The sequence below is a fragment of the Jaculus jaculus genome, chromosome 4 (genome assembly GCF_020740685.1).
Source record: "Jaculus jaculus isolate mJacJac1 chromosome 4, mJacJac1.mat.Y.cur, whole genome shotgun sequence".
NCBI lineage: Eukaryota > Metazoa > Chordata > Mammalia > Rodentia > Dipodidae > Jaculus > Jaculus jaculus.
The window spans coordinates 139,373,225-139,399,271 of NC_059105.1; the positions used below are offsets into that span (position 1 = coordinate 139,373,225).

The 26,047-nt window shown below is 36.2% G+C and overlaps 1 protein-coding gene across 1 annotated transcript in view; it reads right to left on the minus strand.

Annotated features, from left to right (window-relative positions):
• Gbe1 (1,4-alpha-glucan branching enzyme 1) overlaps positions 1–26,047 on the minus strand; it is a 282,900-nt gene that overhangs the window by 58,936 nt on the left and 197,917 nt on the right. The window contains exons 10-12 of the mRNA XM_004665512.2: positions 24,897–24,995; positions 22,354–22,464; positions 16,167–16,338 (exon numbers count right to left, since the gene is read on the minus strand). Of these exons, the coding sequence (XP_004665569.1) occupies positions 16,167–16,338; positions 22,354–22,464; positions 24,897–24,995 (382 nt within the window). The remainder of the gene's footprint in view (positions 1–16,166; positions 16,339–22,353; positions 22,465–24,896; positions 24,996–26,047) is intronic.

Here is a 26,047-nt window from a genome sequence, read left to right on the forward strand (position 1 = left end):
CCTTTTTTAACTTACTGGCCTCTGCTACCAAGTATTTTCTTTCTCATGCAGAAGCCCAATCATCTGTAGCTAGGATCCACATATGAGAGAGAACATGTGGCCCTTGGCTTTCTGGGCCCGGGTTACCTCACTTAGTATAATCCTTTCCAGGTCCATCCATTTTTCTGCAAATTTCTTAACTTCACTTTTCTTTACCGCTGAGTAAAACTCCATTGTATAAATGTGCCACATCTTCATTATCCACTCATCAGTTGAGGGACATCTAGGAGGGTTCCATTTCCCAGCTATTATAAATTGAGCAGCAATAAACATGGTTGAGCACATACTTCTAAGGAAAGGAGATGAGTCCTTAGGATATATACCTAGGAGTGCTATAGCTGGGTCATATGGTAGATCAATCTTTAGCTGTTTTAGGAACCTCCACAGTTTTCCACAATGGCTGGACCAGATTGCATTCCCACCAGCAGTGTAAAAGGGGTTCCAGTTTTTCCACATCCCCACCAACATTTATGATCATTTTTTTCATGATGGTGGCCAATCTGACAGGAGTGAGATGGAATCTCAATGTAGTTTTAATCTGCATTTCCCTGATGACTAGTGACGTAGAACATTTTTTTAGATGCTTATATGCCATTCGTATTTCTTCTTTGGAGAATGCTCTATTTAGCTCCATAGCCCATTTTTTGATTGGCTTGTTTGATTCCTTATTATTTAACTTTATGAGTTCTTTGTATATCCTAGATATTAATCCTCTATCAAATATATAGCTGGCGAAGATTTCTTCCCATTCTGTAGTAGGATGCCTCTTTGCTTTTTTCACTGTGTCCTCAGCAGTGCAAAATCTTTGTAATTTCATGAGGTCCCAGTGATTAATCTGTGGTTTTATTGCCTGAGCAATTGGGGTTGTATTCAGAAAGTCTTTGCCAAGACCAATATGTTGAAGGGTTTCCGCTACTTTTTCCTCTAGCAGTTCCAGAGTTTCAGGTCTGATGTTAAGGTCTTTAATCCATTTGGACTTAATTCTTGTGCATGGCAAAAGAGAAGAATCTATTTTCATCCTTATGCAGATATATATCCAGTTTTCCCAACACCATTTGCTGAAGAGGCTGTCTTTTCTTCAATGAGTATTTTTAGCATTTTTATTGAATATCAGGGGGCTATAGCTACTTGGGCTTACATCTGGATCCTCTATTCTGTTCCACTGATCTACATGTCTGTTTTTTGTGCCAGTACCATGCTGTTTTTGTTACTATGGCTTTGTAGTATAGGTTAAACAGGTATGGAGATACCACCAGCCTTTTTTTTGTTGCTCAATATTATTTTAGATATTCGAGGTTTTTTGTGATTCCAAATGAATTTTTGGATTGTGTTTTCTATTTCCATGAAGAAAGCCTTTGGAATTTTGATAGTGATTGCATTAAATGTGTAGATTGCTTTAGGTAAGATTGCCATTTTTACAATATTGATTCTTCCTATCCAGGAACAAGGGATGTTTCTCCACTTTCTAGTGTCTTCTGCAATTTCTCGCATGATTGTTTTAAAGTTCTCATTGTAGAGATTCTGTACTTCCTTGGTTAGGTTTATTCCAAGGTACTTTATTTATTTATTTATTTTTGATACAATTGTGAATGGGAGTGATTCTCTGATTTTATCCTCTGTGTGTTTGTTGTTAGCATATATGAAGGTTACTGATTTCTGTGTATTTATGTTCTATCCTGCTACATGGCTATAGGTTTATATCAGCTCTAACAATTTGCTAGTAGAGTCTTTAGGGTCCTTTATGTATAGAATCATGTCATCTGCAAATAATGATAACTTGATCTCTTCCTTTCCAATTTGTATCACTTTTATGTGTGTCTCTTGCCATATTGCTATGGCTAAGATTTCCAAAACTATATTAAATAGAAGTGGGGACAGTGGACACCCTTGTCATGTTCCTGATTTTAGTGGAAAACTTCCAGTTTTTCCTTATTTAGTAATATGTTGGCTGTAGGCTTGTCATAAATAGCGTTTATTATATTGAGATATGTTCCTTCTATTACCAGTCTCTGTAGGACTTTTATCATGAAGGGATGTTGGATTTTGTCAAATGCTTTCTCTGCGTCTAATGAGATGATCATGTGATTTTTGTCCTTAAACCCATTTATATAATGTATTACATTTATAGATTTGCATATATTTAACCATCCCTGCATCTCTGGGATAAAGCCTACTTGGCCAGGGTGAACAATCTTTTTGATATACTCTTGTATACTGCTTGCCAATATTTTGTTGAGAATTTTTGCATCTATGTTCATGAGGGAGATTGGTCTATATTTTTCTTTTATTTCATTTATCTTTGCCTGGTTTTGGTATCAGGGTGATGCTGGCCTCATAGAAGGAGTTTGGTAGAATTACTTCTTTTTCTATTTCCTGGAAAAGCTTAAGAAGCAATGGTGTTAGCTCTTCCTTAAAGGTCTGGTAAAATTCAGCAGTGAATCCATCTGGGCCTGGGCTTTTTTTAGTTGGGAGATTATTGATAACTGTTCGGATCTCCATGTTTGTTATAGGTCTATTTAAGTGATTAATCTCATTTTGATTTAATTTATGTAGGTCATATGAATCAAGGAAATCATCCATTTCTTTCAGATTTTCATTCTTTGTGGAGTATATGCTTTTATAGTATGTCCCTATGATTTTTTGAATTTCTCTGGAATCTGTTGTGATGTTACCTTGTTCATCTCTGATTTTTTTTTAATTTGTGTCTCTTCTTTCTTTTGGTCAGATTTGCTAAGGGTTTATCAATCTTGGTTAACCTTTCAAAGAACCAACTCTTTCTTTCATTAATTCTTTGGATTTTTTGTTGTTGTTGTTTCTATTTCATTAATTTCTGCCCTAATCTTTATATTTCTTCCCGTCTACTGATTTTTGGTTTGCCTTGTTCTTCTTTTTCCAAGGCTTTAAGGTGAAGCATTAGGTCATTTACTTGTGACCTTTCTAATTTCTTAAAAGAGGCACTTAAGGCTATAAATTTACCTCTTAGAACTGTCTTCATTGTGTCCCAGAGATTTTGATATGTTGTATTCTCATTATCGTTTGACTTTATAATTTTTTTGATTTCCTTCTTGATTTCTTCATTGACGCATTCATCATTTAGTAGTGTATTGTTTAGTTTCCAGGATTTTGTGTATGCTCTATACCGTTTCTTGCTACTGATTTGTAGTTTAATTCCATTGTGGTCAGATAGAATGCAAGGAATTATTTCAATTTTCCTGAATTTGTTAAGATTTGCTTTGTGTCCTAATATAGGGTCTATTTTAGAGAATGTTCCATGTGCTGCTGAAAAGAATGTATATTCTGCAGCCTTTGGATGAAATGTCCTGTATATATATATCTGTTAGGTCCATTCCTTCTATGACCTCATTTAGTCCAGATGCCTCTCTATTTATTTCTCCCAGGATGACCTGTCAATTGACGGTGGTGTGTTAAAGTCACCCACCACCACTGTGTTTGGTGTTACCTGTGACCTTAGTTCTAACAGTGTTTATTCAATGAATTTGGGAGCCCCCATGTTAGGTGCATATATGTTTAGGATTGTAATGTCCTCCTGTTGGAGTGTGCCCTTAATCAATATAAAGTGATCTTCCTTATCTTTCTTGAATAACGAACTAAAGTCTACCCTGTCCAATATTAAGATAGCAACCCCTGCTTGTTTTCTAGGCCCATTTGCTTGAAACACCGTCTGCCCACCTTTCACCCTAAGATAATGTCTATCCTTTGTAGAAAGATGGGTTTCTTGGAGACAACAAATTGTAGGATCCTGCTTTTTAACCCAGTCTGCAAACCTATGTCTTTTTGTTGGGGCATTGAGACCGTTGATATTAAGAGACATTATTGAAAGGTGTGTATTTATGTCTGCCATTTTTGAGTGTGTGTGTGTGTTTCCGGTTCTACCTGTGCTCTCTTCTGTTAACTAGTATTTGAGTATTGCTTGTTTTTTCTAGGTTCCTTATATGTGTGCTTTTCCTTTTCTTCAGCATGGAGCATTCTATCAAGTATTTTCTGTAGAGCTGGTTTTGTCTTCAAATACTCCTTTAACCTGCTTTTGTCATGGAATGTCCTTATTTCTCTGTATATTTGAATGGATAACTTTGCAGGAGAAAGTAACCTTGGTTGACAGTTGTTATCTTTCAGAACTTGGAATACATCACTCCAAGCCCTTCTGGCTTTAAAAGTTTGTGTTGAATAATCTGCTGTAATCCAGATGGGCTTGCTTTTGTAGGTAACTTGATTTTTCTCTCTAAGTGCTATCAATATTTTTCTTTGGTGTGTGTGTTTGGAAGTTTGATTATAATATAGCGAGGAGAGGTTCTTTCCAGGTTTGTCTGGCTGGGGTTCTAAAAGCTTCCTGTATCTGCATTGGCACCTCTTTCCCAATTTGGGGGAAATTTTCTTGTATGATTTTGTTGAAGACGCCTACTATGCCTTTGGAGTGGAATTCTTCTCCTTCTACTATGCCCTGAATTCTTATATTTGATCTTTTTATAGTGTCCCAAATATCTTGAAATTCCCACTCACACTTTTCTATAAGTTTCTCTTTCTCTTGGTTGGACTGTATTAGATCTGCCTCCTGGTCTTCTAGCTTAGATATTCTGTCCACTCCCTCATCCATCCTACTGGTGAGATTTTCTACAGAGTTTTTTATCTCATTAACTGTGTTCTTCATTGCTAGTAATTCTGACTGGTTTTTCTTTATTATTTCTATTTCCTTATTTATGTCTTGTATTGCCTTCTTTATTCCATGAAATTGGTGTTCAGTGTCTTTTTGATTCCTTTGATATCCTCTTTGATTTCTTCTTTGATTCTTTTGATTTGTTCTTTGACCTCTTTGAACATATTTACAATCATTCTTTTGAAGTCTTTCTCAGGCATTTCCTCTAACTCGTTCTCACTGGAGGACATTTCTGATGCATTAATACTTTTAGGTGGATTTATATCGTCTTGCTTTTTAGTGTTTCTTGTGTTATAATGTATATAGTTTTGCATCTTGGATTAAGTTAAAGCTTGGATTTTCTAGCTAGCTGGGTATTTTTAGCTGTATCAATTGATTTGATGTTATAAAGTTTCAGGGTAGGAGCTTAAAGTGTTAAGATAGCAACCCCTGCTTGTTTGTGTGGCTCTTAAGACTCTCAGAGTATCTACAAAGGTGTTCCTAGGGGTTGAGTTTCCCTGCTAAGGGAGTATTCAAGCAGGCTGTGTGGAATAAAATACAGGTAGATACCAAAATTTAACTAAACACTGTACACATTCAATCAGAAACAGCCCCAAGTATGTATGTAAAAGTAGTTATTATAACGACCAGATCCTTTATCAACAAAGAGGTTAAGATTTCTGGTCTGTTGAGGGATCCAAGTCAGCTTGCGACCAAGTGAGACCCTTCCCTGGTGCAATCCCGGTTACCTTGGATGATTTTGGTCTCAGTCAAGTTGTTGCCTGGGTCATTGGGCTGCTGTTCTGATTTCTGGAGCTGGGCACTGGCTTTTCCTGTGGGGCAAACCAAGCCTGGCACGTGTGGTTCTGCAGATCAGCACCCCTGCTGCTGGAACTGCTACTGCTAAAGCTGCCACTGCTGGGACTGTAGCCGCTGCTGCTGACGCTGTGCTGCAGGGCCTACCGCTGCTGCTGCCTCTGCTGCCACTGGTGGAGCCACCACTGCTGCTGAAGCTGCTGCTTCTGGGTCCACTGCCGCTGCTGCCACTGAAGCTGCTGTTGCGGGACCTGCCGCTGCTGCCGCTCCTGGGTCTGCTGCTGCTGGGTCTGCCGCTGCTGCTGCTACTGGGTCTGCTGCTGCTGGGACCGCTGTTACCGGTGCCGGAGCTGCTGATGTTGCTGCCGAATTCTGTTCCTGCTTGGGTCCCACTGTTGGCCCAATTTGGCGTGGCCAGTCCTGGGACCGCTGCTCTGTTCACTGGAGCTGGGCTCAGGCGGTGGGGGAGGGGTGGGAGCAGCAGCTGCTCTGGTTCTCTCGCTGTTCCACGTGTTCTTCTACCTCGTGGTCTGCTCCTCCATTGCTCACTGCCACTGTCCCATGTCCCTATTCTTAAGATTTCTGCTTAATTATTTTTTTCAGTTTCCTTACTGGCAACAAAAATGTATTAACAGATGTCATGTGTACAAAACATGTTTTCCTTTTATCTTTATTTTTTCATCATCAAAGATACTTAACCAATGGCCATAAAAACTAATACGGGAAATCTTATGATTAAAAAAACAAAACAAAACATAGTTTGGGCTGGAGGGATACCTTAGCAGTTAAGGTGTTTGCCTGCAGAGCCAAAGGACCCATGTTTGAGTCCCCAGGATCCACATTACCCAGATGAACAAGGGGGTGCACATGTCAGGAGTTTGGGTTGGATGTCATAGGCTTTTAGACTTTGAAGTTTTCCATTCCAGGTCCTTCTTTAATAGGCTTCAACAATTCCTGGTACTCCCATCTGTCTTCCTACTCTGTCCAGTGAAAGTATCCCTCACAATCAATGGTGAAAGGAAAACTTTTAATGGAAAAAGTCAACTCTATGATTATATGAACACAAAGCAAAATCCACAAAGAATACTCCAGGAAACACTCTACAAAGAGCAGGCAAACAACCAATCTCAAGAGCCAAAAGGAAGATCACAATAAGCAAAAGTAGAGTAGGCTCAATACAGTACAAAACATAAGAGAGCATCAAACCCCATAAAGGACCTCATCATGGCAGGGATTAATTAAAACCTCACAGTAATAAATTCACCCATCAAAAGACACAAGTAATCAAGGTGGGTCAAATAAATGGACTGTTCTATCTGCTGTCTTCAAGAAACCCACTTCATTAATAGGAAAGAGACCTCCTTAGAGTGAAAGCTTGGAAAATAATACTCTAAGCAAATGGAAAAAACAAAACAAAACAAGAGGGTGTTGCTATATTAATATCTGATAAAATAGACTTCAAACCAAAAGTAATCACAAAGGACAAAAAAGGCCACTTCGTATGCATCAAGGGAATGATCCAATATGAACACATCACAATCATAAATATACATGTGCTGAGCATATGTGCACCAAAGTTTATAAAACAAAATTGACTCGACAATAAAACAGAAACAAACACCATCATCATCATAGTTGGAGACCTCAATACTGCAATATCATCAATAGACAGATCAAGCAAAAACCAACAGGGAAAAAATAGAGCTCAACAACATCATAGATCAACTAGACCTAATAGACATCTACAGAGCTTTCCATTCCAACTCTACAGATAAAGATTCTTTGCAGCAGCCAATGGATCTTTCTCCAAAATTGACCATATGTTATGCCATAAAACGTGCCTCCATAAGGACAGGAAAATTGAAGTAATTCAATACATTATGTCAGAACACAATGCTTTAAAGCTAGAAGTTAATGAAAAGAGACATATCAAGAAATCCACCAATTCCTGGAGACTAAACAACACACTTTTAAACAATCAATGGGTTGTGAAAGCAATCAAAAAAGAATTTACAAAATTCCTAGAATTGAATGATAATGAAAACACAACCTACCAAAACTTATGGGACACAATGAATACAGTCTTAAGGGGAAAATTCATAGTGCTAAATGCCTTCATTATAAAGACAGAGCAATTCCAATTCAATAACCTGACCATCCACCTGAAGGTGCTAAAAAAAAAAAAAAAAAAAAGAAGAAGAAGAATCCAATCCGAAGAGCTACAAATGGAAAGAAATAATCAAGGTTAGAGCATAAATTAATGAATTGGAAGCTAAGAATATATTTTATTTAATGATGAAACAAAAAACTGGTTCTTTGAAAAAATAAACAAGATTGACCAACCTCTGGCCAATTTAATCAAGTGAAAAAAATGAGAAGTCTCAAATTAACAATATCAGAAATGAAAAAGGAGAGATCACAACAGGCATCAATGAAATGTGAAAATTCATTAGCGTATACTTCCAAAACCTCCACTGCACAAAATTGAATAATCTGGAAGAACATGGATGATTTCCTAGACATATTACCACCTACAAAAACTAAACTTAGAGCAGATTAATCTCCTAAACAAATCTATAATATCCACAGAAAATGAAAAGGTAATCAAACATCTCTCCAAAAAGAAAAGTCCAAAACTGAATTGCTTTTATGGCTGAATTTTATCAAACCTTCATTGAAGAACTGAAATCATTTTTTCTCAAACTGTTTTACATAATTGGAGAACAGGGAATACTCCCCCAGTACTTTTATGTAGATATCATCACTGAAATACCAAAATCAGAGAGAGATGCAACAGGAAAATAAAACAATAGGCCTATCTCTCTGAGGAACTTAAATGCAAAGATCCTGAACAAAATCCTTGCAAACTGAATTCAACTACATATCAAAAGCATTATCCACCTTGACTGAGTGGGCTTCACCACAGGGATGTAGGTATGATTCAACATATGGAAATCAGTCAACATAATACACCACATAATTAAAACCAACAATAAGAGCAACATGATCATCTCAATTGATGCAGAGAAGGCCTTTGACAAAATACAACACCACTTCAAAATCAAAACACTGGAAAGAATAGGCATGGAGGGTTTATATGTCAACACAATAGAGGCTATATATAAGCACCTAAAGCCCAAATAACACTTAATGGGAAATGACTAAAAGGAGTTCTCACTGATATCAGGAGCAAGAACGGAGTACCCATTCTCACTACTGCTCTTCAGCATAGTACTAGAAGTACTAGCCCAAGCAATAAGACAGGAGAAAGAAATAAAAGGGACTCCAACTGGAAAGAAACAAGTCAAGTTAGCCCTATTTACAGATGACATGATATTCTATATAAGTGACACAAAAGTCTCCCTTTCAAAACTTCTAAAGATGATTAATATCTTCAGTAAAGTGGCAGGATATAAAATAAATGCACAAAATCAGTAGCTTTTCTATATGCAAAGGACAAATACACAGAGAAAGAAATCAGTGAGACTGTCATATTTTCAATAGCAACAAGAAAATAAAATACTTTGGAATAACACTAACCAAGTATGTGAAAGAACTATGTAATAAAAACATTAAAAAAAAAATCAAGAAAGAAACTGAGGAGGACTTGAGGAGATGCAAAGACTTCCCATATTCCTGGATAGGTAGAATTAACTGTGTGAAATTATACAGATTGTGAAAATATAGAGAATTCATGCAATACCAATAAAAATTCCAGCATCATTCTTCACAGACATTGAAAAACAAATCTCAAAAATCATATGGGATGGCAGAATGCCTTGGATATCTAAACATATCCTCAACCAAAAAAAAAAAAAAAAAAAACTCTGGAGGCATCACCATTCCTGGTCTAAAGCTATATTACAAATGCAGCATGAAACTGGAATAAAAACATAGACTGATGGAATAGAATTGAAGACTCAGACCTTAGGTTAAGTAACTACAGCTACTTGATGTTTGACAAAGGTACCAATAAGCAGACTGGAGAAAATACAGCATCGTCAAAACATGGTGTTGGACAAATTGGATGACCATATGTAGAAAATGAAATTAGACCCACTTATTTTGCCACACACAAAAATCAAATCCAAATGGATGAAAGACCTCAATTTAAGACCTGAACATTTTCAGCTACAGGAAGAAAAAACAGGAGGCACTCTCCACCATATAAGACTGGGAAAAGACTTCCTAAACAAAACCCCAGTAGCTCAGGGAATTAAACCAGCACTCAACCAATGGGATTTCATGAAGCTAAAGAGCTTCTGCACAGACAAATATATAAGTAGAGCAAATAGGTTATTGACTGAATGGGAGAAAATCTTCACCAGCTATACCATTGACAGAAGCCTAATATCTGGAATTTACAAAGAAATCAAACTAAATAATAATAATAATAATAATAATAATAATAACAACAACAACAATAATAATAATAATAATAATAATAATAATAATAATAAACCTACTCCAAAAGCAGGGCAGAGAACTGAATAGGGAGTTCTCTGAGGAAGAAGTAGAAATGGCTAAAACACACTTATGTTCAACATCCCTAACCATTAGGGAAATGCAAATGAAAACTATGAGATTCTACCTTACCCCAGGAAGGGTACCATACATTAAAAAAGTCAAATGAAAACAATTGTCAGGAGGATGTGGAGAAATAGGAACACTCATTCACTGTTGGTAGGAATGTAAGCTGGTAAAACAACTATGGAAATCAATATGGACACTCCTGAAAAGGTTGAATACACAGTTACCAACAGTTATTCCCTTATTGGGCATTTACCCTAATAGCTCCACATTTCAGCTCAGAGATATTTGCATAACCATGTTTATTTCTGCTCAATTCATAATAGCTAAGAACCGGAATCAACCCAGGTGTCCATCACTGGATGAATGGATAACTAAGATGTGGTATATATGCACAATGGAATTCTACTCAGCAATAAGAACAAATGACACAATGAAATTTGTAGAAAAAATGGTTGAACTTGGAAAGAGCATACTAAGTGAACTCACACAATCACAGAAGGACAATAGTCACATGGTTTCACTCATCTGCAGTTCCTAACCTGGATCAGCCTGAGCTGCTGACTTACCTGAATGGCATCCTGAGGCTTGGACAATAGGGAGGGGAGGGTTGGAAAAGGGGAAAAGGAAGGGAAAGGGACAGAAAACTGAATCAAAATTGAACTAGTACTATAGAAACCTATATCCTAGAAGTTAGACTAAAAGGTTGAACTCTCTACAGGACCTTAGGGAAAGCACCTGTATCAGAGGGTCCTGGAGAGGGTGAGATGAAGCCTAACCTTAACTTTATCCTGTTTCTCTTCTTTTCAGTGTGTAACTAACTGCTCTTGGATTGGCCAACGAATATGCTTAGTGGAAAGGAAACCATATCTGGAACTGGGCAACAAGTCAGAATCATATCCAGATAATTTTTCTTTCCAATGTCAAGTTCCCACCAATTTTGGGCTATTTAAACCTTTTAAATTATCTCTAAATTAATAATGGTTATCCCATTTAACTGGTGCTGACTTCACTCTCCAAGGGAGAATGTGCTTCTCTTTTTCAGATGTGAGTGGGACCTGAGGAAATAAATTACCCAGCACACTCCACCCTTGTTCCAGCTAAACCCACAGAGGAATTAGAGAAATGAGCAAGAATACTGCTTTCTCAGTAAACCTGGTAGCACAAGGGTGAAGGAGACAGACACTGAGGACACTCAACACCTACTAAAACAAAGATCTAGAGGCTCCTAACAGTCCATCACTGAAGTAAACTTAAAATGCACCCAACATAGCCCAGTGAATTTTGCAGAAGAGAGGGCAGAAAGAATGTTAGAACCACAAGTTGGGACATTGTGCACAGAAACATTGCCTCACCCCCATAACTGACTGCTGCCCCCACAATGCATGACCCACAATCCCCATGGGGTTGACCTGCATGCCCAAGGAAGAGAGCTTCTTTGGAAAAGGGCCAGGGCTCAGGGAAATGATGGTACTGACATGTGTTGTTTACGTACTAAGTTTGTCCACATCTAATAAAAATAAATTTTAAAATGTACCATTTGAGAAGATTCTTAAAAAAAATTAAAAATTCTGAAACCATTCATTTAATGGAAACTTTAATAACACTAAAGGTAGTAACATTAAATCTAAATAACAGTCAGATATGAACTACATGCTTAGAAACATGGTGTTTTGCCTGTGTGTTAAATTGTTTCACTCTTAAAACCATCCTGTGAAGCAGACACAATCCAACTTCAGAGCAAAGGATAACACATAGTATTCACTCCTCCTATCAGTCACACAGATGAAAAGCATAAAACCTGATTCTAATCAGATCATTTTTGCCCCTAAAATCTTGATCTTTCCGTTCAGTCAGTCATGAGCCAGTATGACTCATCTACAAATTGAACTACTATAATTAGAGTCTAAATTTCCCACGTTAAAAATTGCAATAAATAACTGACCAGCCACTGCTACTTTCTAGCTGCACATAAGACATGACCATTGACCTGTCAGATTGAGGAACTACCACCCTGGACTTGGACTGAAGCACTAAGCATTAGTAATAATGCTTAGTATTATGTAATTTTTGGTCCCAGGTTCCTTTTGGTATAAAAATGAAAGAAAGAATAAAAAATAAATGATTTGATATATATGCTAATTTATTCACTGGCATTTATCATGATAGTTCCCATGATCAATGAGATGAAGACGTTTTTCTGTTTTTGTTTTTTTTTTTTGGTTTTTCGAGGTAGGGTCTCACTCTAGCCCAGGCTGACCTGGAATTTACTACGGAGTCTCAGGGTGGCCTTGAACTCATGGCAATCCTCCTACCTCTGCCTCCTGAGTGCTGGGGTTAAAGGGGTGCGCCACCACGCCCAGCTTGAAATGAAGAATTTTTTAAAACCCCAAATTAGAAATGTAGATGTCAAGCCCAAATAAAAAGCTAATCAGTCAACATGCTGTTCTTCTGAGAGAATCCAGACTAATGACTTCATCATACTGCTGGATAAATTTATGGGAATTTTAAATAAATAACATTTTTATAATTTCTTTTTTTCTTAAAAAAAAAACCTTTTATTTTACTTTACTTGTTTGATAAGAGAAAAAGGTAAACAGAGAAAGAAAAAGAGAGAGAGAGAGAGAATGGGTACACCAGGGCCTTAGCTACTGCAAGCAAACTCCAGATACACCAACCACGTTGTGCATATGGCTTATGCAGGTCCTGGAGAATTGAACATGGGTCCTTTGACTTAGCAGGCAAGCACCTTAACTGCTAAGCCATCTCTTCAACCCTATTTTTATAATTTCTTTTAAATCTTTCTCTACAAGAAGACAAATAAAATTTTGTAAAGCTAACAAGTTTGAAAATACCTAAACCATTATTTTTCATATAATCAGGTTACTTACCAGGCTTAAAGAGTATCAAAATCTCTTCTTTTGGAAAATTACTTTCTTATATTCCTCATGAAAACTTACTTTTCTTGTAAGTATAGTTGATGATTACAGATAATAAAGTAATGTTAAAATATTAGCACACATACTATAATGTTTTAAGAGAACCATGAAAGCACTGTGAACACTATGGAGACAATACTGACTTTCACTGAGTACTAAAGTTATCAAGGAAGCCATGTGATTTCCAATGTGATTTTGTGAAATTCCATACAAAGTAAATGGAAAGTGCTATACAAGCTAAAACCCAGTCTAGTAAGTAGCCTCAAGAAAGGCTCCCTAAGAAAGGTGGTCTGAGGATGGAGGAATGGCTGAGATAGGGAGGAGATGCGACAGTGCAGTGATTCCAGGCAGAGGAAAAGCCAAAGTGGAGGGTTCATAGTAGGAGGGGACCGTACTCCCAATGACTGACAAAGCCCATGGGGCTGGAGCAGAGTGATCATGGAAGACCCAGGAAGCACCTTCATGTGAAGCTGACAGGTCTGCTTGATGACACTAGGAAGCTTAAGACTTTTAATCACGAAGGGGACCGGGTGAAACAAAGTAAGAAAATTAAAGTTAAGACAGCTCATTATGAAATATTAAAAGTTTATAAATAAAATCAATAATAATAAAATTTAAAGCTAACTTAAAGGTAATTGATTTGAAAATACAGAAATGTTAGGTTTTGGTAAGACAGCTAGATTAAAAAAAAAAAATTTAAAGGATGTTTTAGTTGAAATTAGGAGCTGTTTTCCAGGCAAAAGTCAGAATAAACCTAGCAAGAAGTTATAGTAGTAACACCTAAAAATAATTTTGACATTGCATATATAAAAGAGGTCAATTTAATGACCTAATAGAAAACCAGATGCTAGAAGTAATTATGATTACTTTGTAACTGTTTAAAATTCCATGGGAAGAGTTTCCCAAACAGTTGAAGGCAGCCGCCACTGAACATAGAGTTGATGTGATGAAATGAATACTTCAGAAATGTTCTGAGGTGTCTGTGGATTGCACAGTGCCCCAGATCTCAGAATATGTTTTGCCCTGAGGAAAATCATTGACTGGAAAACAAAATATATTTTGAAGTTGTATCAGAATTTTTCTTCAAGGCATTAACTTTAAGCTAGACATGGCCACTATATTTCTGGTGTATGCAAATGATTTTATTTTATTCCAATACCTGCCTGTAAGCTTTGTTCTATAATACTGGTCAATTTCAGGTACATCAAAGTACTGACACCACATATCACTGGCAGAGGAAACTGGTCATCTATGCCAATTACAGGAAAAGGTAGAACAAGCTATATTTTCAGATAGAAGTGACTTTAAGAAGTAATGGCATAGGACTGCTTATGTGAACAGAGATGATTACAGCGTTTTGGTTCTTTACAAAACGGTTTTAGTTTTTAGAGAAGTAAGAAAGTCCTTCCTGTGGATTGTAACAATTTAATAAACTGTATTTTCATAAATGAAATAAATCACTTTGAATTTGGCAGTAATTCCAATTTATCCTTATTTTACATGGAAATACATTGATTTGCATAAATTAATAGATTCTATCATTTTAGCAGGGTGGAAGTGAATAAGTCCTTTGGGTAACTGAAGTTTTACTGAGATGTCCATACTGGGGAATGTTAAATACAGTTACTTTTAAGGATTAAGGAGGATTTTAACTGCAGAGCCAACGTCTGCAGAGTAACCCCAGGACACTTGGCTTAATGCCTGGATGACAGGAAACAGTCTCCCAGGTTAGGAAGGTCATTTCCTGTCAGCTTGGCATGCCAAAATGTTTTGGCTACCCTGGGAAGAGAAAAATGTACACAAAAGTTCTAGATAGGGCAGGCAAAATCTGTTATGTGCTTTTATGAACTTGGTTTCCTAAACTGTAAGTTGTAAATAAGAGAGGCTGTAGGAATCCAATCTGAAGGACCTGACACCCGACTCAGTGATTAAAGGCACTTCCTTGCAGAGCCTACAGGCTTGATTCTATTCCCCACTCCCCATAGAGAGCCAGATGCACAAACTGGCACACGCATCTGGAGTTCATTTTCTGGGGCAGGAGGCCCTGATGCACAAGTACTCTCTCTCCCTCCCTCCCTCTCTCTCTCTGCTGTTTTCTCACTGTCCATCTCTCTCAAATAAATAAAATGTAAACAAATAAAAATAAGCACATAGATTAAAAAAAAACAATCTGAGATTTCATATAAAGACTTTCAGGTTTAAGTGTATGTATCTAAAGATCTGAGGCTTTTTGTCATAGAAAAATAATGTATTCTTTCTGTTTTTGATAAAATTTCTGAGTTTCAAACATTCAAATATTTAATGTTTATGGCATAGTATAAAAATTATATTAATGTATATAGTTGGTTAGCCAACAATTACAGATAAGGACCTTCAGATACTCATATTTTTCTTCTTTAAACATTATCTTCTCTTCACAATATCCCTTATCCTTGACTTTCACACTTACAATGCAAGTACCTGGTATACAATCACATCAGAGAACACCAAAAATATTGGCTTAAAATGTCAGAGTCACATGTTGGGTCATGATTTGCAGAGACATTTATCATACCAATAACTGGGGGCAAATTCCACAATGCATGACCCATTTTCATTAACAAGGAGGGTCTTATGGGAGGGGGTAGATCACAGATGAGCCTAAATAATGGTACTAAACTGCCTGTATTTACTGAAAAGAAAACTAATAAATTAAAAATATATATATTGGCTTAATAGGTTACCATTTGACAACTACACCTTTGTTATGATTAGTATAAAAATACTATAATAAAACTCAGAATGAACAAATTCAGAATAATAGCAAGTTTAGATTTTAAATATAGTTCTTTATACTTGTTGACAAAAATTCAATTACAAGTTTATATTTTAATATGAGAAGTCCAAACCAAATAGTCTATCTTATTGATATCATATATAAAATAGTAGCTAACATTTCAAACAAAGATTGCATATTTTTTTAAAATTTATTTGAGAGCGGCAAACAGAGAAAGAAAGAGGCAGATAATGGGCATGACAGGGTCTCCAGCCATTGCAAATGAACTCCAGATGCATGAGCCCCCTTGTACCTCTGACTTACGTGGGTCCTGGGGAATCAAGCCTCGAACTGGGGTTCTTAGGCTCCATAGGCAAGTGCTGAACCACTAAGCCATCTCTCCAGCCCAACACTGCATATTTTTTAACACACTTACCCATGAAATTAAGATAGCCTTCTCCACCCAGGGCATGAGTGATAAGCCGAATCATTTTGTGAAGCTGTATTCCGCGATCTATAACTGGAGTAAAGGGAGCCAGAACACTCATATTTGTGTACATCTCAGCATCCATCAACCAAAAGGCCAGGGTCTTATCACCAACCAGAGCCTACAGAAATAAAAGTCACTGAGATGAAGAAACAGCATAGGTACTAAGCAGGTGTAATTTACTGGAAATTAACAGTTTACACAGGGAGGCAAACAACACAAAACAGTGTGTGGTCAATTATTCCTTATCTTCAATGGTTTACTTCTATGCTAAATGTCAGTTGGTCAAAGAGTACGACATGTTTGTTTTTAGGACTGCTACATTTTTGTTTTTTGTTTGATGAAAAGCTCATTTTTAGGTTCCTATACCTAGAAGTTTCTTCAAATATTATTATTAAGACAAAGATAGTATACAGATTTTAAAATTACTTTTTCTTATCATAATTTCATTTGTCTTGAAAGATTTCATTTGTTTCAAAAACTTAAGCAATATGTATACCTAAGATAATAGTGAATATATGTAAATAAATTACTGTGATCCTCCAAACTTTTAAAATTAAGTTTATATTTCTAGTTATTTGCTATATATCTTAAATTCAGCTCATTTATTCTGGAAGACAATAGTTGATAATTCAGAAAGGTAACTGTAGAATATCCTGAGAAGCAAAAGAAACCTTCAAATAATGTGTATTATTCATGACTAATGGCAGCTACTAATGAAAGTGTCCATTGTTGTCAAAGCAATAACACAGTGAAATACGTGATAGAAATTCATTTGCAATTTCACTATGCTATTGTAATTATTTTCATTTTAGGAACTTTTTTTATTTACAAACCTATTATACCACTGGGAAATTTTAATTAAAATTATTTGCTTGAAATACTGTAATAGGATATATAGTATAGATTCTTAAATAATTTGCCTTTCTTACTTATTTTAAATTGTTTTATTTTTTTTAAAGTAAAAATGTATGCATTTATAATCCCCAGTTCTCTTAAAAATATTGTGAAAACTTTAGCTTAGGTTCATGAAGATTACTCTCCTACCAAGTAGCTCTCTAAAAAATGCCCAATGTTGTAATGCTAGTAATTTTCAATAATTTAGTTTTTAAGGTTAAAAATTTATCTATGAATTATATAATAACTTTTACAAATATTTTACTATTATGGGTATATTTATACTTATTCATTTAATAAATGTGTTTAAATATGATTGCTTTTTAAACAAAATTTAAGGATTAGATTATATTTGGTTTTAGAAAAAGTCACGCAATCAGATCATTCATTTACAGCATTATTGACAATTTGTAAGGTTTAAAGCATCAAATAATTCTTCACAAGTCCACATTTCTTCACAGACATGGTAGAAAAGTTATGAGAGAAATCAATCAGACTTTTTCCATTTTGATATATATCATACATTCATGTATTTATCCTTTCATTAATTCATATAACACACACAGGTAATTCACAATATGTGACAATAAACATGCATTAATTTTTATTCATTTCAATGTCCATTGGTATATATTTGGTGAGTTTCCTGCTCCTTATCCCTATTCTCTTCTTTTTAGACTAATATTTCTCATTTATAGCTTGGTTATGTTGTTTTTACAGATATTTATTTTATCTGCCTTGTTCAAATTGAGAAACATGCCAGGCGTGGTGGAACACACCTTTAATTCCAGTATTTGTGAGGCAGAGGTAGGAGGATTGTTGTGAGTTCAAAGCCACCCCTGAGACTATATTAGTGAATTTCAGGTCAGCCTGGGCTACAGTGAGACCCTACTTCAAAAAAAACAGAAAAAACAAATTGAGAAATGCAAAACTCTGTCTAAGTTTACTGTGGGCGTCTCCATCTTTCTATAAGAGAATAGATAAGCTGAGGCTGTGTGGACCACTTTGTCTGAACTACTTAAGTCAGCCATGATAGCACAAAGAACCATACACAACGTAGGGGCACAGCTGTTCCCCAGGTAACTTATTCAGAAATGGGGACAGCAGTGTGTGGCCTAGGGCCTTATCCATGCTGCTATTTCTTTGTATTTCAGTAACAATTAGAAAAGAAAACTGAAAAGCAAATGCATTTACATGCTATGGCTATTTTTACTGAAATGATCAAGGACTTTAGTTGTAGCTTTAATTTTCTTAATGCATGCACTACCTGCAAGTTAAAAACATTTATTGCCCACTTTTTAAAACCCAGAAATAGGAGCCGGGCATGGTGGCACACGCCTTTAATCCCAGCACTCGGGAGGCAGAGGTAGGAGGATCACCATGAGTTCGAGGCCACCCTGAGACTACATAGTGAATTCCAGGTCAGCCTGAGCCAGAGTGAGACCCTGCCTCAAAAAACCAAAATAAATAAATAAATAAATAAAAATAAAACCCAGAAATAGGAAATTCTTATCTAGTGCTCAAGTATAGTTATACAAAGAAAATTGGAACTTATTTTCTACCCAAAGCATGATAGGAATATGGACCACAGAAAACTAATGTATCCTCCTGGGCTATGGCTTTAGAGAGAACTTGTTATTTAAGCTACCAGGTCTGAATGTAAGTCTCACAAGTGAAGTAAGTGACTACAGCCATGTGTGAATAAAATAAGACTAAAATCGACAGACCTTTGAGAAATGGGTAGTACTTCACAATAGGGAAAATAGAAGACTGAAAAGTCTGGCTTGAGTACTAAAGCCTTGTTACAGTGTATGAGTGACCTTGAATAGCATGCTGTAAACAGAGATCTGGAATGAGAGATGATGCATGCTCTATGGAAAACATCTCAAGCTGGATTAGGCAGGACAGATTGAGTCTGGTAGATGGGCCTTCTGAGTGGCCCATTATAGCAGGAGATTTCTGTAACTCAGGGAAAGTGGGACATAAGTTTGGTAAAGTCATAGAGAAAAGCTTGAGAAGGAAACCAAACATGGATGCTAGAATCAGATTGGTTTGTTCCAACATACTTTAGGCTCAAGAAAACATTGCAACTTGCAACTGCACTGTACAATGATTTATCAAAATTTGGCAGGGACAATACTGTACCTTAAAGATGTAATTTCTCGACCTAAAAAAAATAGTTAACCATCCATCATACCTCCAAAGGTCCCCAGCTGAAACTAAGAATAATTGGCAAAATCAGCAAGTGTGCTGTTTCCTTGGTGTACCCGGTAGCAGCACAAGGGTGAAGGAGAATGACACAGAGAATAATTAACTCCTACCAAATCAGATATCCAGAGATACAGAGGCTCTCAAGACTTCATCACTGAAGCAGACCTAAAATGAACCCAACATGGCTCAGGGAAATTTGCAGAAGAAGGGGTGGAAAGAATGTCAGAGCCACATGTTGCGTCACGATACACAGAGACATTGCCTCCTACCCATAACTGATGGCTAACCCCACAATGCGTGACCCATATTCCCCAATGAGGAAGGTCCCTGCAGAGGGGAGGCTAACAATGGTATCAACTTGACTATATTCACTGAGTACAGAACTAATAAAAAAATATGAAAATAGCTTTTCTTTTCACATAGACATATACCCAAACTAGAACTTCTGGGAAAGATGCTGGTGTAGGAGCCATGCCAAAGCAGCCTGAAGGAAAATAATCAGACAAAGAGCAAAATACACTCTTCTACCAAAAAAGTGAAGGTGTATAAGGTATTATCAACCACAGTAGAGAAGTAGGAGAGACCCAGATCTTCTCACAACCACAGAACCACTCAGAACTAGATCCTATAACGGTGGTGGTCCATGAGCTGCCGGGCTGTCCACCTGAGCCACAGGTCAAGCCAGGTTAAGGAATCTTCCATTCATACCAGCCTCCTCAAAAAGTCAAGAACCATGAAGGAGAAGGCGACAGGGAACAACTAAGAGGCTAGAGAAGAAGAGGATGTGATGACCACTAAGTCAGCTCTACAGAAAATACCGGAAGGGGTCCTCCATGATAAGTAGAAATAAAAGCATACATATGAGGAAACAGGAAAAAATAAATCATACTCAACTTATAGATAATATTATAGAGTAAAGGGAAAATAGTAAGCACTACAAAATAATCTGCACATTTAATGCAATCCCCACTAAAATGCTAGTGGCATTTTTTTTTTTTTTTCAAGGTAGGGTCTCAGTCTGGCTCAGGCTGACCTGGAATTCCGTCTCAGGGTGGCCTCGAACTCTCAGCGATCCTCCTACCTCCCTAGTGCTGGCATTAAAGGCGTGTGCCACCACGCCCGACAACTAGTGGCATTCTTCATGGAGATCGATAAACCAATCCTAAAGACTCTTGGAAATACAAAAAACTTGAATACCCAAAACAATTTTGAGCAACAAAAATAAGGAAGTTGTATCACCATACCCAATTTTAAGCTGTATTACAGGGCCATAATAACAAAAACAGCATGGTAGTGGCACAAAGTCACATAGATCAATGGAACAGAATCAAGGACCCAGATATAAATCCAGGCAGTTATAGCCATCTGATTTTTGACAAAAATGCCAAAAATATTTCCTGGAGAAAAGGCAACTTCTTTAACAAATGGTGCTGGAAAAAAAAATAGATATCTATATGTAGAAGGATAAAAGTAGATCCTTTTCTCTTTCCATGCCCCAAACTCAAGACCAAATATATCAAGGTCTTAATACTACACCTCAAACTGAAACTGCTAGAGGAAAAAGTAGCAGAAACACTTCAACATATTGGTATAGACAACTACTTTCTGAATATCATCCCATTGGTCAGGAAATAGAACCACTAATCAACTGTTGGGACTTCACAAAATTAAAAAAAACTTTTGTATAGCAAAGGTCACAGTGAGTAGAGTAAAAAGGCAACCTACAAAATGGAAGAAAATCTTTGCCAGCTATATAACTGACAGAGGATTAATAGCCAGGATATACAGAGAATTCAGAAAACTAAATAATGAATCAAACCATTCAATTAAAACATGGGCTATGAAACTAAGTAGAGAGTTCTCAAAAGAAGAAATACAATGGCATATAAACATCTAAAAAATGTTCTATATCCTTATCCATCAGGGAAATGTAAATTACAGAGATTTGATCTCTTGTCAGAATGGCAATCATCAAGAACACAAATGACAATAAATGTTGGCGAGGATGTGGAAAAAGAGGAACCTTTCTGCGTTGTTGGTGGGAATGTAATCTGGTGTAGCCATTGTGGAAATCAGTCTGGATGTTCTGGAGACAGCTAAAAATTGATTTGCCATATGACCCAGCTATACCACTTGTAGGCATATATCCTAAGGACTTTTTTCACTACCTTAGTGATACTTGCTCAGCCATGTTTTACTGACACTCTATTCTCAGTACCTAGGAAATGGAACCAACCTAGATGTTCAACTGCTCTCTAACTGGACTGGAGGCCTGCATCATGGAAGGTAATACATGCCTGGTAATAAAAACCTAAACAAAAGCCTCTGTTGGGGAAGTATGAGCCTTAAGACCTGTAACACCTGCTCTTGTCAGGCTAAATGCATATATTATGCTAACCAAACTATCCTGTAAGCACTTAGTCTTCACACCCATATATTAAAGCTGCTCTCACTTTTGGTTAGAGAAGTTTGTCTTTTCAGATGGTAGTGATCACTGAGATGACCCAAAAGTTACCACAGTGCTGAGAAGAAGTGACAGAGGAGTATTCAACACTGAAATATCTCTATCGTATCTTCCCAGGCTCAAGGTCCATTTCAGAATGGAGGGTGGAAAGAATGTAATAATCGAAGGAAGGTTAGGACTGCTTATTTTTCAGACAGAAATAGACCTCAATATCCATGACATCACAGTGCCTAGCACTACATTCACAAGCCCCTCATAAAATGAGGAAGAGATGATGACATCAAAATAAGAAAGATTAATGGGCAGAGGGAAGGGATATGATTCAGAGTGGATTTCTGAAAGGGCAAGTGTTGGGGAGGGGAGGGAATTATCATGGGTTATTTTCTGTAATTATGGAGGTTGTTAATAAAAAGTAAATAAAGAAACCTAACTCAAAAATTCTAAAATCATACTTCCACACAACTATACTGAACTAGAGATATTTGTATTTAGATAATTCTATTGTACAAAAAATAAATGATAAATACTGAGAGAGTAAAAGCGAGTTCATACACATTCATTTACCTGATCATGGCTCTCTGCATAAGCAACGCACTTTTCTAGGTGGCGCCGGTTTGTAAGAGTGTATACTATGTTGCCCATGTTCCAGTCTTCATCTTTAAATTCTTTAAGTAGCTGGAAGACACATGAGAGAAACTTTGGAGAAAGCCACTAGTTTTCATTCTTTAAAGCTTAACCTGAGGGCATACATTATGCAGTACATTAATCCAAATTATTTGACACAGCTTACCCACACAATGGTAAAATTATTTAAAGCTCCACTAAAATTTTAATCTTTCTCTTTAAATGACCATAAAACATTCAAAGATATTAAACCACATAACAACTACAGTCAGAATACCTGTGGCATACTCTTACTACTATATAATACTAGTATGCTAGACTTTATTCATTTTTGTAAAATATTCTACTTATATATGCTGATTTTAAAACATATAAATGGAAGTGTAATAATGTATATTTATTGGTTTGTAAGTTGTTTTTGTGTAGATGGTTATACCTTGAGGTCTGGAACGTTTTTTTATTGACTGTTATAAGTGTTCCCTCATGATCACTTCATTTCAACTCAGTCAGTCTTCCTTTAACACACAAGACCTTTATACACTAGCTGCAGTTGTAGATTTGAAACCAATTTTATCAGGAACAGTATTTTCATCCATCCTTAAAAATGATAATTAAAATAATCTATTTCAAAGTGTAGAGTATCAGAGAATAAGTAGCATCATAATGAACCATGCTAATTCTCGCTTTACTTCTTTTTTTTTCAAATGCTATGACGCTACTGACCTAGCCAAGGACCCACATGGTCATCGCCCTGGTGAGTAATTCACCTTTCATAGGCAAATGCTGTCTGTAAGTGGCACTGCAGACCCTCTTTCTCCTCATAAATCTTTCCCTTCTTAGTCTCCCTTGTTTTATTTCTTTGCACCACTCTGGACACCATGAAGATGCTGTTTTCTTTCTCTCTCTCACAAGCTCACTTGTTCTCTCTCCCTCTCTCTCTCTCTCTCATTCCCTGCATATCTCATAAAAACTTTTGTGGCTTGAGCTTTTGAGCCTCTCTCCTATTGAACATAATAATCTTTCTGCTTAGATCACTTCTTTGTTCAAAATGCCAGGTCAGCTCTCTTCTGGGAAAAATTCTACCAATACTTCATGATTCCAACTCCCTCTTTCTTGCTAATATTTAATGTAACTCCATTGTTGTGAAACTTTTCAATCTATGAATATGATGATATGAGGGGTGACTTCTGACGATGTGAAAAGATAAATGAATAGTTCTTTAAGCTTTTAAATCTGTGGCACATTGTTACACAGCAACTGAAAATTAATTCAGGTTTTGGCATGGGAATGTTTCACTGGTTTGCAGCCACGTAAATGAATCATTAGATAATTTTTTTTTAAGGGAAAGTGTCTGCCCATGGTTATAGACATGATCAGTAGTTAAATGTGCTTGCTTGCAAGACATATGGCCCAGGTTCACTTTACCAGGACACATACAGAGCAAGATGCACATAGATGCATGTATCTGAAGTTCATTTGTACTAGCAAGAGGCCCTGGCACATCCATACTCATTCTCTGTCTCTCTCATAAATAAATAAGTCAATTAATAAATAAATTCTTTAAAAAAGCTTGCCCAGAAAGGTTACAAATCATATGGTTCCATTTGTAGAACATTTTAGAAATACATTTCTGTACCTTGTGCTATAGAAAAGATAGCAAGAAGTGAGCACACTAAGCATGCCATTGAGAGGTACTGCATTTTTCAGCATGAAATTAAGCACTTCTACACTTGGGTCTCATGGAACAAGGGTTTATAAATCAAAGAGCTCATCAGAGAGCTGTGATTACTTACATACTTCCTGCATGTATTCAGTCCACGATTATGTGTCATCTTTAAACTGTCCTTTATCAAACCTAAGTTTATATAATGATGGTTCTTTAGGAAAATAATGTGTTTATATATGAATAAGTCTCACATTTACAGAAAATGTACAAATAATGTTTTAATAAATTTCTGTGTTTTAAGTACAAAGTACTGAAGTTTTATACAGTTGCAGTGATAACACAAAATTCTATTTATTAGATAATATATTAATTGTATTTTACCATGTCTGAATAATAGAAATGTCAATAGTTTGTAATATTCCTTTTACATTTGGAGAACTATCAGTTTAAAAAAAAAAAATACAAGAACGCAGGCTGGAGAGATGGTATAGCAGTTAAGGAACTTTTCTGCAAGGCCAAAGAATCCAGGTTCAATTTCCCAGTACCCACATAAAACCTGATCATCTGGAATGTCCCAGTACCCACATAAAACCTGATCATCTGTAATTTGATTATGGTGGCTAGAGGTCCTGGAGTGCCTATTCTCTCTCCCTTTCATCCTCTCTCTCTAATAAATAAATTAATAAAGTATAAAAATAGAAGAACTTTTGCATTAGTTAAATTAATAATTCAATTATAAAATATCTACAAATAGTGATTATGACTGAGAAATAAAGTGGTATCCACAGAAAGGGTAAACACTGATATCAAATCTTACTTGTATCCACTTATCAGGGATAGCCATTGCCAACCGGTAGTCAAAACCACCTCCACCCTGGGAAATAGGAGAACAAAGAGCTGGCATTCCAGAAACATCCTAAAAGAAAATGCATCATCATTATTGGTTCATGTTGTTCAAACAATGAATACTGACTGAATTCCTAACAGTAAAGCCTAGGTGTATATTATAGCAGTAAATATGAACATATACTTCTGAGTGCTTTATTAACATAATTGTACAAACAGATGAAAGTGTGATATCCTATCTGAGTTCTCAGTAGTATTCTGGTTTAATGTTTTTACTACGAGGGAAACCTAGATTCTAAAAGGGTATTTCTTTTCTTTCCCTTAGCCTTACCATAAGAATATAGAAGAACCATTGTCAAACACAATTTCTTAGACTTATTTACAGTTTCTTAGACTTATTTTGAAACTAGTATAATACATTTTATTATTTATTGCATATATATATATATATATGTATATATATATATGATATATAGAGATATTTATAGATATATCTTATATACTTTTTATCTCTAATTCCAGTCCCAACATGGAGTATATATTTGACATGTTTAGATTCTTGTGAAATGGAAAACAGTATGAACACATTAAGAGAGAAGCAATAAAGTACCCTTCAGTGTAGTATACTTGGAAATGGTCTTTGAGATTAGCTACTGGTTATTTAGCAGATAGAGAAACAAGGGTTATTGAGGTGAAGACATTTTAAGAGATAGAAGTTTATTAATGGTAGAGTCATAGCCCAGATATCAAGGCTCTTTGCAGAGTGTTTTATACTGTCATGATACAACCACCCTATTAATAACCTAACAATTAAACAGATAAATGAGTTTAAAAATAGGCACAAAGACCAGATTTACAAAAGATATTATTTTTAAAATAGCAACATGTAATCTAAATACTATCATTCTACACTAGCCTTCTAGCAAATTCTTCTCATTTATTCTATGTAGCTACAGTCTTACTTAATCTTTATTAATATTTGACTAGAAAGTATGTTTCCAAGTGGAATTTTCAATATATAATTTTTCTGTATTCTAAAAAAATATCTTATGAGTTATTGTGCCCCTATCTATGTCCTTTAATAAATTTTGAATACCAATAGCACAATACTCAAATACATTA